At 28.0% G+C, this 13,848-nt stretch overlaps 1 protein-coding gene and 1 pseudogene across 5 annotated transcripts in view; one reads left to right on the top strand and one right to left on the bottom strand.

Annotated features, from left to right (window-relative positions):
• Positions 1-338: 338 nt before the first annotated feature.
• Positions 339-12,397, top strand: LOC113559329 (annotated as a pseudogene).
• The window catches only part of LOC113559328 (protein quiver-like), a 30,028-nt gene continuing 28,513 nt past the window's right edge, over positions 12,334-13,848 (bottom strand). For all 5 annotated transcript variants that reach the window (XM_026965016.1, XM_026965019.1, XM_026965018.1 and 2 more), the window contains one exon: positions 12,334-13,053. In XM_026965016.1, the coding sequence (XP_026820817.1) occupies positions 12,842-13,053 (212 nt within the window). In that variant the 3' untranslated portion in view covers positions 12,334-12,841. The remainder of the gene's footprint in view (positions 13,054-13,848) is intronic.

Raw genomic sequence — 13,848 nt, 5'->3', positions numbered from 1 at the left:
TTTTTTAATATATTTCTGTTTAATTATTATGAAGTATATCTATTTATACATATACGCAATTCGCGATTAGTTTATTTTCACAATTATTAAATGTGTAACTCTAAACAGCCACAAATAAAAAAAAATTATACAATATAAGAAAAATGAGAATATTTGAAGTAAACTTGCTGTACTTAATGTATTTGAATATAAAAATGATAAAAAAATAATAGGTACAATGTTCAAAAGTTTGGTGTTATATGGGAGTATGTATATCATTCTTTTTGCTCACTAAACATTAAATACAATTAGAAAAAAACATGTTTTATTTAGGAATATAAGGAATATAGAATTCATGGCATCGTGTTAAAAATATACACCGTGATGCAGACAATCTGGAGCTTTAAAGGTAATATTGATTGACTATCAATCAATGAATGTATATTTTACCATTTCCTCATTGTTATTCATTTGCCCTCTTCAGTTGTACATTTTTATGTGATCATTTATTCTTGTAGGTTTCTTCAGAACTACTTTTCTTAAAGTTGTTGATAGTTTATCATCCATTGCATATCTATATATATACCTGTAGTTTAGTGTGAATACTGTATTTGTATTTGTAATAATATTCACATATACGTAAAACTAGTTTCACAAAACAGTATGTTTCGAGAATGTGAGATCTATTGAACTAATGAATATTTCTTTGGTAAGATTTTTTATAATATGTGAGCAATTTTAAAACCCAATATGTTATATTGTTTTAATACAATCAAATATAAACAATTCAAAAAGGTTAAATAACTAATTACATAAAAATATAGATTAAGGATTGAGGAAACATACTGTATACTCAAGTTGAAGTTCTTAGTAAATTCTAAGTTCATTTTTCAACATAAATATTTTATTAGTAATGCTTGAAGTGTAATTAATCGCATGTTTTTTTTAAATATTTTAAACCAATTTAGTGCATGTTTTTTACTTAATAATTTAGTACCCAATTTGAAATTTTTATTTTGTTGTGATTATGTGATTGTTATAGTTTAACCTTTATAATTTATTTATTGTATTTATGTTAAGCTTTTTAGGAATAAAAAATTCTCTGTAAAAATGCTTTTAAACAATTAAGTATTACATTGTATAACTTCAATTAAATGGCCTCTCTCGATTTTAAAGAACACTTTAAAAGCAACTTTATACCCATTATGTTATTAGTCTTACAGTCATGTTAGTTTTAAAATATGGTCATTATTCTTTAGTATAGGTATAGAAAATTTAGAGAGAACTAAAATATTAAAAAAAACTATTCTGTGACTACAAAAAAAATATTTACTTTCACTTAAAAAAACATTTCCAACTTCAATAAAATAAAAATATTCTGAAGTCCAACACCAATCAATAAAATAAAAAAAATTGAAGGGAACACCAAAGAATAAACAAAAATTTTTTTTAGTTCAACATTTTTAAACCACGTTTGTAATGAACTTAAAATGAGTAGTTTTGACATAAAATATAATATTTGTGAGGCCCCTTAACATAATTTGATACATGTATTTTTGTTATGCATTTTAAATTGTTCAGTATTATAATATTTATGTATACAATCAAATTATTGATTTTTATTTGTTCATAGCTCTGTTTATAAGTGCAAATTTAATATCTTTGAAAAGTTAATATACTTTATGTATAATAATTAAATTCATTTTTTTTTTAGTCAGGTTCACTATTTTACTATTGTTGACTATAAATATTTTACTTATTAAGAAGAGTAGTAAATTGTGTTATTATTAGCTTACTATTATGTGTTGTATTCTCATTATAAATTTGTAATATTTTAGTTATGTAATTCATTTTTATTATTATTCTAAATAATTTATTTTTTGTATAGGTGCTCGTCCTTATGGACTGGGACACGTTGGAAATGCTCAGTATACTACAGTTAGTGGACGAATAAATGTATCCCATACACCATCAGTGGTATGTTTAATTTGTATTATTACTTAATGTAAGGCATTTTACAAATTATAATCAATGTGTGTATGTGCAGGGACCACAAAATAAACAAATTAAGGTATTAAGTGCTCCACAAAAAGCATTGTGTATGACAATATCAAATAGTCAAGAAATAATAACTACTATTGAAAAAGAGTTGATATCAAAAGCTGTTATTCCTGAGTTTGGTAACGATGCAGTAAGTAATAATCTTCGGTTAGGTTGTTTGACAATATGAAAAATTAATTATTTATGTTCATAGGCTTCAACTAAATTGAAAGAGACTACAATAGACTCAAATAAACAAAATATTAGTTCCCAGATTGCAGCTATGAATGCTGCTACAGCTCAAGTAGTCACCTTGACTTCAGGTAATTTACTCATATTACATATTATTTTTTAGTTCATTTTATTAAAATAACTTATTTTTTTTTCTAAAAATTTTAGGAGATATTGACTATTCTAGCGTCGAACAAGCTATTACATCTATTACTACAAATTTACCAGAAATGAGTCAGGGTGTACGTGTTTTGGCCGCTTTAACCCCTTCTGGTGATCATTTATTAGATGCTGCCCGTAAATTGTGTTCAGCTTTTACTGACCTTTTGAAAGCTGTCCAACCGGATTCAAATACTGTATGTAAAGGTTTATACCAAGCAGTGTATTAGCTTTGTGAATTTTATTTTTAATATCTGTATGAATGTTTTAGGGACGTCAAAATCTACTGAATGCTGCTAGTAAAGTTGGTGAAGCTTCTCAACAAGTATTGACACAGATTGGTGATGATGGGGCTGATGAATCTCGTGATATTTTATTGAGCTTGGCTAAGGCGGTAGCTAATACAACAGCTGCTCTTGTTGTTAAAGCTAAAAATGTTGCAGCAACTGTTGAACCACAACATCAGTCAAATGTTATTAGTGCCGCAACTACATGTGCACTTACAACTTCACAGCTAGTAGCTTGTACAAAAGTATATATCTTGATAACGTTTTAATCATTCAAGATATTTTCATTATTTGTATTTATTATAATTTGGTTGGTTATTTAGGTTGTTGCTGGTACTGTAGAAAATCCAAGTTGCAAAGAACAGTTAATGGCAGCCGCTAGAGAAGTGGTTAATGCAGTAGAAGATTTAGTTTCAGTGTGTAATTTAACTCAACATGAAAATAATAAACATTTATTACAAGAACTTTCGGATGCAGCATATCAAGTTACTACTACATTAAATCAATTACTTAATAGACTTACAAGTGCATCCAGGTAACTACATATTGTCTTAGACATTGACCATTAATATAACTTAGAAATTACAAGGCTAAATATTTGATTATCATTTATATAGAGCCGTTGGAGAAAGTTTAAGCAATTTGGTGGATGTGTGCACATCTCCTGTTTCAAAAGAAAAGAGATTCAACACTGAGAAAACTTTTCAAGTTCAAGAGTATTCAAATTCATCCAACGACACTGGCTTTATTGATCAGACTAATTCATCTATGAATACTAGTAATTTAGATATAATATATTTTATTCCTTATCAAAATATTTTTCTATAGTTTATTTGATACAAGTGGTTATAATATTGTAATAATTAAAATATGTTTATATTTTTAAATTATTACAGGTGAAAATTTATTAGATATTTCAACTTTGACAAAACGATATGAGTATAACCATGATACACAGATAAATAACCAAAATTATGGATATCACAAGTCTATGCATGATTACCAGCTTCAAAACACTATGACAGAAATTGAAAAGCAACAAGTATTTTATTTATTTTTATATTAGTAATATTAGTTATTTATGTTTTGATTTCTATTTTACTAAATAATCTGATACAAATAGATATTGCATAAATTATCAGTCTACGGGAACACGCGGTACCCAAGCTTGTGTAAATGCATGCTAGTAGCAGTATCTGGTATTATTGGTGATCTAGATACAACAATACTCTTTGCTACAGCTGAACTCTTCACGCTGAAAATGAAAATGAAACATTTTCTGATCACAGAGAGAATATTTTAAAAACTGCTAAGGCATTAGTAGAAGACACTAAACTTTGGTTACTGGTTAGTATTAATTTATTTATTTTACTTGAGTAACATTAAGTTTTGATTATAAATATATTTCTTATCTTATTATGATTCTTGTTGTGTATTTAAAGAAATGAATTGTTTTAAATTGTCTTTGAAAATCAATAATGTCAAAATTATAACCAGGAATGGCAATGCAATGGCATGAAAAATTTGTCACCCCTGATCTATAATTATATAATAATTTTACAATTCTATAATTGTATTTTGTAATAATTTTAATAGTTAATAAAATTATTATATTTTTATTAATCAACTTAAAATTGTAAATTTTTAGGTGCGGCTTCTTCACAGGAACAGCTAGCAGTTGCCGCTCAAAATGCTGTTTCTACAATAATACAATTGGCTGACGTAGTAAAGTTTGGTGCAGCATCTTTGGGAGCTAATAATCCAGAAGCCCAGGTGGGTGTATATGTTATACTATCATACACGGATATGTTACTATCATTTATGATAATTGATAATATGTTAAATAATAATATATTCTATTTATTTTGGTTAGTTTTTCAAAATTATTTATAATGATAAAAATAATATTTAAAAGAATGTCAGCGCACTATTTGTTTTCTGGTTCTTACTTATGTACTACATAGTAAGTTTCCTTTCAGCATAATTAACTTTGATAACAAGCCTTTGTGTTATAGTGATGAAACTAGTATTTAACTTAAAGTTATGAATATTATCTATGTTTGTACGTTAAGTTTTTATGCAAAATATGAATATTGGAAATATTACAAGTTAAATGCTCAAATCTAGCTTAAAATTAAAATATTGAAAAAAAGTTAATGAGTTTATAATATTCTTACCTTTAATTTTTATAATAAGCCAATTCTCGTTCTTATATTTTAGCTAACAGCAGAAAAATTTTTCTTCTATACCTATACCTTAGTACCTGTAAGTCCACTATAATATATGTGGTATGATATTACATCATATTGTGAGGGCAGTAGTGCCCTCTTATTAATATCTAAACTTAGTTTAGTTATTAAAAATAACTTATTATTATCATTATTTAATAGTTATTGTTCTGGATGATACTACTCGCATACTATTATATCATAGAAGTTACACACAAGCTTTGAAAATTAAATTCATATTGATAGTTACACCAATTTTTGATTCAAGTAGAAATTAAGTTCAAAATTATAATTTATAATTATTTTTAAATTTTAAAGATGATTTGTATGCTTATATTGAAGTATAATAAAATATTCTTATTTGTCATAATGCTAAATGTGTTAATAGGTTATGTTAATCAACGCTGTAAAAGATGTAGCCACCGCATTAGGAGATCTAATTCAAGCAACAAAAGCTGCTTCCGGAAAAATATCAATGACCCATCAATGAATGAACTTAAAGAAAGTGCTAAAGTAAATTGACAAATTAAAATTAATATCAATTGAAAATACTAAACCTAATGAAATGTTCTATTTGCAAATTTTCAGGTAATGGTGACAAATGTAACTTCGCTTTTAAAAACTGTAAAGGCGGTGGAAGACGAACACACACGTGGAACAAGAGCTCTTGAATCAACAATTGAAGTTATTGGCCAAGAAATTCGGGTATAATCAATAATTTTGAAATAAAAAGGCAATAATATTAAAAAGTTTTGAAACAAATATCAATCATAATTTTTGCAACTCATCAGAAAATTATATGATCTATATTCTATATAATCTATTCCAAATAAGAACAGTCTTCAGCGGTCAACTTGTGCTCATGAGCATGGCTTTACAATTCAGCAGGTGTATAGATAGGTTAGGACAAACGGATGTTGTCTGATCACCGCTCGATGTAAACTAGTCACCGCCAAAGCCTACTTGGAATAGACTGTAATTATTTTAGTATTAACTTTGTGCACAGTCAAAGTTAAAGTTTAAACAAATATCACTTTATAAAACATAATATTACTATGATATAGATATTTTTAATAAATTGTGATGAAAGTTTATAGTAAAATTAAAAGAAAAATTTAATTTAGATACTTTGACTATAAAAAAAAAAAAAAAAATTACAAACTTTATAAACTTTAAATTTATTGATTTATCATTAAATTTAAGTCCTTAAAATTTATTTATTTTATATTTACTTTGTTTATTTACCAATACTATTGAATACAATCAAATTTTAGGCCTTAAACTCGACTGAAACATTCAAATCAACAGCTACTGTTGAAGAGTTGATACGTTGTACAAAACCAATAACAATGGCTACAGCAAAAGCTGTTTCAGCTGGTAACAGTGGTAAACAAGAAGATGTTATTGTTGCCGCAAACATGGGACGTAAAGCTATATCAGATTTATTGACTGTTTGCAGGGTAATACAATTATGGTTAAGATTTTAAGAAGCATTATTGTTATATATTTTTTTTTATATCAGGGATGCAGTAACACTATTGAAAATGCTGATTTGAAAGAAAGAACCTTACAAGCTGGGTATAATATTTCTCAAGAGTACAGAAAGTTGTTACAGACTGTATTATTTATAATATCTAAACCAAATTCAAGTTCTGATTCTAAGCACATGTTACAAACAATTTCTCGTATGATCGCACAATATGTTACTGAATTGATATCTGTAACCGAAACTATTAAAGGTAATAAACAGCATTATTTTAATATTTAATATAATTTTATAAAATATGTCAAATTGTTTAGGTAATGATTGGGTCAGTCCTGAAGATCCTACTATAATTGCGGAGAATGAATTATTAGGCGCTGCTGAATCTATTGATGCTGCCGCAAAAAAACTTGCCAGTTTACGTCCCAGGAAATCGGTCAATGTGGTAAAATTACTGAGAATTTATTATAAAAAGCATCATTAAATGCACACTGAAATGCTCAAATTGTTTAATAAATTATTCTATAATAATATATTCGTGGTTCATGTTCAGGAAGCGGCAGATGCATCATGGAATTTCGATGAAGTGATTTTGGAAGCAGCTAAAATCCATTGCTGCTGCTACATCAGCATTAGTGAAAGCAGCATCAGCTGCTCAACGTGAATTAATTGACTCTGGAAAAGTAAGATACTTTTACACTATATCTAGGTAGAGTTAAGATAATAATAACATTAATGAATATATTTACTTACATACAATAAACAATTAAAATGTGTACACTTAATTTAAACAGGTCAGTCGCAGACCTTTAACCAGTTCAGATGATGGTCAATGGTCAGAGGTCTGATATCAGCTTCTCGTTTAGTGGCCGCTGCTACTCACAGTCTAGTGGAATCAGCAAATGCATTAGTGCAAGGGATATCTAGTGAAGAAAGCTGATTTCATCAGCAAAACAGGTGGCTTCATCGACTGCACAGTTGCTAGTGTCGTGCAAGGTTAAGCTGACCCTGATAGTGCATCCACAAAAAGATTATTGGTAAAAATACTGACATAATTTTTTTAAATACTTTATTTCAAAACTCTTAGTGTTTTACGGAAAACAATGATGATTTAAAAATAACATAAGTTGCATAATTTTAAGTAAACAATATTTTTAAATAACTATATGGATCTTTCAAAATAGTGCATTAAAAAAATAATTATTAAAGTTCAAACAATAATAAGCTATTGTTATTTTGTAAAAAATGAAAAAAATAAACAATTTTGTACCTAAGTTGTAAAGTAAACACTCAATGTATTCAAAAACAGATTTATAATTTTCTCTAACATATTATAATCTCATTAGATATTTAGCTAATCTTTAGTTCCAAAATTGTACTAAAAGTAATAATAACCAATACAGCAGAATAAATTTTCTATTTATTTTGTAATTCTCAATATCCAACAATGACAATGACATGCATTAAACCTATACAATTGTTTGAATTACTTTTGATTACATTTTAATGTTTATTAAAAATTCATTAAATAATTTTTATATTAAATCTTTTTAATAAAACATTCTCTTAAGAATAATAATTATACACATCTCGGCTGATGGAGGGTGTTTGTATTCAACTTATTTATTATTTTTGATTAGGCGGCTGGAAACGCTGTGAAGCGTGCAACGGATAACCTAGTTAAAGCAGCCCAACAGGCGATTCAAAACGATGAAGAACGAAGTCTGGTTCTTAGCAAACGTATGGTGGGAGGAATCGCGCAAGAAATCAATGCTAGGTATTTACTCAATAATGAATTTCATCATTCATTGTTATTCGTACAATTGCTCAAGACATTATTTATATAATATGTGCATTTATTTGTATTTTAACAGATCAGAAGTATTGAGGATCGAACGTGAGTTAGAAGAGGCCCGTCAACGGTTGGTTGTTATTAGGCAAGCTAAGTATAAAGCTAAAGGTGATGACTCGAGTCCTACAGAACTGTTGGAAAATGATTCGTCTTTCGAACATCATTTAAATGGCAGCAGGTAAATTTGGATAATAATCCGTTACAAAAGTTTTAATTGTATTTTTATTTTATTTTTTTTTTGCCAATATTAGCTGTCGTATTTGGTTATTATTATTATTATTATTGTTGTAGTCCTTAATGTTGTAGTGCTATTGTTCGTAAATATTTAGACTGTGTTGTGTGTGAAAAACATGACTAATACTTAATTCAATCAAATGTGGCATATTTGCGTTCATGATAGTAAAGCAGGGATACTTACGACACAGTGAATTACTTAGAAGTTAGGATGTGTAGTGTATATTTTTTACCACATTTTTCTTGTATTCCAAATTGAATAAACATACTTAAATGACGCAAGTCTTTGCAGCAAACCACTTGTGCGCGATGAGTATTTTATTGGTAAAACATTGGTGCTATATTTTATAGAACCTCTGCTGATAACTACATCAACAGTAGTTTGGACGAGAATGGAGACAACATTCAGGCAAATGCCTATAACGTATACAAGCTCCTCAATAACTCGAATGATCAAACTAGTCTGAACACTTTTAACGAAACGTTCCACTCAGGCACGAATAAATTGTATACGTACAATTCAGCAGGTATTACGTATACTGATAAATAAACTTCATTTGGTGGATAAGGATGGTAACTTGGTGGACACTGCTGTCACTACTGAAACCTATTTATAAAGCTTTGAAAGCTCAAACACTGGTTTCCGTCGCTTGCTTTATCCTATTGTGTCACTGCCACCGCTTACTAACGTCTAATGATCTTAAATTACTGCTTTTTCAGTTATTTTAAACAAAGAAACCAGAAAATATGTAATTGTTTATAATAATAATCCACAAAAAATATGCAATGTAGTTAAAAAAAAAAAAAATTACTGAGGAATTAATATATATTTAAATCTTGGTACCTATTACATCTGCTTAGCGAACACTTACGGTGACATGGAGTAAATTTATTTGAGGTTACACCTTGAGCTAACCTTGATTTACTATTCTATTCTAGTGTAAAAATTATGAATACTTATCATCACAATATCGATTTGTCGACTTCCATAATTCCATTGCTAGGTTTAGATTATTTGATAAGTCACTAATTTACCATCATATATAATTGCCTATATTTATTTATCTAAGATATGAATAGATAGCTCTTTAAATTTTAACGCCTCATACACAGAGTTAATACATAAATACTTTATAAACAATTGCATCACTGTTGTGTACTTAAGAGGACAGTTATTGATAGCAGAAAACTTGATGAGGTTCAGTCATTGTTGTTGCAAAGTTTGAAAACATTATTTTGAATATATTTAAAAATAGGAATATTATGACTTTTGTAACTATATACTTAATATGGTGTCAATTTCAAAAAATTCTTTTAGAAATAGCCTCTGATTTATAGTCACCTTCTAAAAACTAATAGTGCATGCCTGATAATTTTAATATAAACTTTTAATAATAAATTTGTATGATTTTTAATAAAACTTCTTTTATTTTTCAGGCTTGAGCCCCAAAAATGTGTTTAACAAATCCTCCTCATTGACCACCAAGAACAGTACAGTAAAGTACAATTGCTCATCTACTATCAGCAACAACACATCAACAACGACCAAATCATACACAGTCAACGAATGAAAGCGTTAGAATTATTGTCACGATCTTGCAGTCACATCTATCCGTACATGATCTTTTCCTTTCAAAATTGTCTGCTCTCCCCCACCTTACACACATGCACTTATTAATTTACACAAACACAGCAAAAACTTATTGTCCCGAGCCAATAATGCGAGTTTTATTATATTTATATAAAGGAGCACTAACAACCTTGTTTGTATTTGATTCAATTTATTATTATTTAAACAATTTTGTTTTGTAACCTAACGAGACATCAGAATATGCACAAATCGTCTAAACTCGTTTTATTTTATTAAAATGTATTCTGTGACATTATTCATAACAGTATCTCGTTTTTAACATGTTAGTTCCTAACACAAGTATATTATTATAAATTTTTGTATTTGAAATTTTTATTGACACATTAAGTATTAGTAGTAATGAACTAAAAAAAAAAAAAAATAATAATCATCATTACTTAATATATATAATATATATACCTATGTGTGTATATCACGATTAGAACAATTTAAAATTTTTTTTTTCTCACTAAAATTCTAGTCAATTAAATCATTCGATTAGTAATTGTTTTAGTTTTACTATCTTATCTCAACATAAACATATTGTTGTATTTCTGAAATTCAAATTAGTTGATTTTTCAATACCAGTCTACGTAAAAAATGACTAACTATGCTTTTGAACCTTTAGATAATCGCTAACTTGGAGAGAGGTGTTTGTGCTAACTTTTTATATAAATAAAATATATAATTAATACCCTATTTTTAATAGCCCAACAGCATTATCAAACTGTAAATATTATCCAATAAGTATTTACAACAAAAACATCGAATTTTAATGCTCTGTAGACATAATTATGTATTATGATAAATTTATAAAAGATAATATATATTTTCTTGTTAATTAAGGGTTGTCTCTACTAATTAAAGTCTTAACAAAACCAACCACAATGTTTCATGAAATACATTAAGTTATTACAGTTATTTTTGTTATTAATTTAAATATTTTAAATAAATATATCAATAAAAGATTATTCTTTAATTTTATAACTTATTAAAAATACCATTTTTTTTTTTTTATATTGAATTAGTGAGTTAAAGAGAAAACAAATGTGATATATTTAAGTAAATTATATACCTAATCTAAATTTCCTGTAACAATAATAATACATAATTAAAATATTGATCATTATAACTATTAATTTTTGTATACAGAAAACAAATAAATCGCTTAATTATGGAGTTTTAGTTTATTTTTTTAACATATTTTACACGCAAAGCAGTAAAAAGTATGTGCCCTCACGTCTTTTCACATCACATCACAATAATAAAAGTTATATTAAGATTGTTGGAAAATTTTTTGGTTATGTTAATGAATGTCAGTAGAGACACCTAATAAAATGTTTCTACTCAGTCTGTTAAAACTATAAATTATTGTTCATTTTTTTTAAATGTAAATTTAGTTTGATTGAAATATTTAATTATTTGTTTCATACCAAATATGAATTATATTTATTTTTGTATTTTATTTTAACGAATTAAATATATTTTTACTATTAAAATTTAAAATGTTGACTGCTTTTTAAATCTGTAATTAATGCATGTTAAAACTTTGCTTAATCGTTAACAATTTGGTCTTTAAATTTCATGTTAAGTAATAATGTTATAATCAAATTGTCTCATTAAACAATGATTTATCGTCATGCCATACATTTTGCCATTTAATTGTGCCGTAAAGTATATTTTTAGTTTTTGTTCTTTTTTTTTTTGCATAAATAATTGTAAGAGCATAATATATGAACATTTTTTTTTTTTGTACCTTAAGTGTTTATAATATGTTTATTTTTTCAATGATTAGCTAACTGTTTTATTGGTTAACATTAACTTTTATAGTACTCACCTTACTAATTAAAATTTTATATAAAGGAGTGTAATTATATTTATTTACTATTAATTATTACAATTTTAATTTTTTCATTGTGAATATTAACATTGTTATTAGTTATTTATTATACATATATATATATATATATGTATATATACACGTCATAATATGTGTATAATATAATATATCATATAGAAATAAATGTATGTATTTTCATTTAACTCAAAACAAAAGCTTAATGTTTACCGAAGAACGGATTCATTGTTATAATATTATATTCTCATCGATTTGAGAATGTAAGCGTAAGAATAAGGATCATCATTGTAATACTGTTTACGCTATAGGCGAAACGCACATAATTTACATGCACAATAACAATAAACGTATATTGATTTCATTGTATCATTATTATATATTATTGATGATTAAAAAACTTATACTGACATACTGTATGAATATTGTTTTTCTTTTATAAAAAAAAAATCGGCATATTGATCTGTATAATTTGTGATGTATTTGCCGCCACGCAGTTTATGTCTAACTGTATACTTTATGATTAGTTTTTTGACGGCGTTTGGTTAACAATATTTGTGATAAAAAAAAAAAAAAAAAAAAACTGTACATTTGTAATAACGACGGCGACACGGTTTTTATTCTGTTTACCGGCGACGGGGCTCTTGCGTGATCGTGAACAAATGGCCTATTTATCGTTTTGATATTATCAGTATATTTTATAGGTATATGGGGGACGTCGTCGTGTGTGGATGTGAAATTATACAAATGAAAACAAAAACTTTACACTCGTTGGTTGTGATGGGGGGGGGGGGGGAGAGCACAAATAAAAATTGATGAAATAAACGCGGGACGAAAATAAATGCCGTGTCGGGCCCGCGCGTCTACCGGTGCAACAGCTGTCGCAGCGCGTACACGGCGAGGGCTGCTGCGCCGGACACGGTCGCCGACGATGGTCCGGTGGCCGCGTTGCAGTTGTCCTCCTCGCAGAAGCACATGTGTCCCGTGCCCGTTCCCTCCATCATGCACACGTGGTCCACCATGAACAGGTTGATCTGCAACTGCGACGTGCACGTCCTCTTGATGCTCTCGTACGCTGTGCGCGGGAGACACATGAAACATATTATTACAACCACAATATTATTATAACGATTATCGAACGCGAAGGCGCGCACAAGACCGCGGGAGTGTTGTGTGATGTTGTCGACGGTTAATAGATGGCTATAGATTTGGAATTGACGCTGTTTGTAGTGGTGAGAGTCAGTGCTCGACTTTGGGGGGGGGGAAGCGTTCTGAGTAGTTTCTGAGTTTTTTTTGGATACACTAGCCGTACCTCTTGTTTATTTTTATAAAGGGAAATTATTATCATAAATAATAAATAAGTAAAAAAAACCGTATTTGTCGTTATTTTGTAAAATGCTTAGTCGATTTTGAAAAAAGTGCTTGCCATAGGTACCTAAAAAATTATGATAGTATTTTATTTGTTACGATTCATTGATATAATATGTTTAATATTTTCTCATTATCGTTTATAAGAATTGTACAGAAACTAGCAGAGTAACCTTAAAATTAGTTACAGGATGCACCTACTTACCTACGTAGGAATTAAAATTAATGTTTTTTTTTTTATTCTTTAAATTTTTGTATTTTTGTTTATCTATTTCCTCGAAATACGACGTGTATTTAATAAATCAACAATTCAACTAATTAGTGCCAATGTTTTCTATTACTATTTTCAACCACACGTATTAATAATTTGATTCGATTTTTTAACAAAATTTAAATTGTACACTGTCCTGCGTGTTTGCGTAATAATATTAATAGACTAGAATATATTTTACATTTTTACTCCAACAATTGCCACGAAGAAAAAATTTAAAATTTGTGCAGC

Source organism: Rhopalosiphum maidis, chromosome 3 (assembly GCF_003676215.2).
Source record: "Rhopalosiphum maidis isolate BTI-1 chromosome 3, ASM367621v3, whole genome shotgun sequence".
NCBI classification, from domain to species: domain Eukaryota; kingdom Metazoa; phylum Arthropoda; class Insecta; order Hemiptera; family Aphididae; genus Rhopalosiphum; species Rhopalosiphum maidis.
Note: the sequence above shows the minus strand (reverse complement) of the source record. Positions and strands in the feature narration are given on the sequence as shown.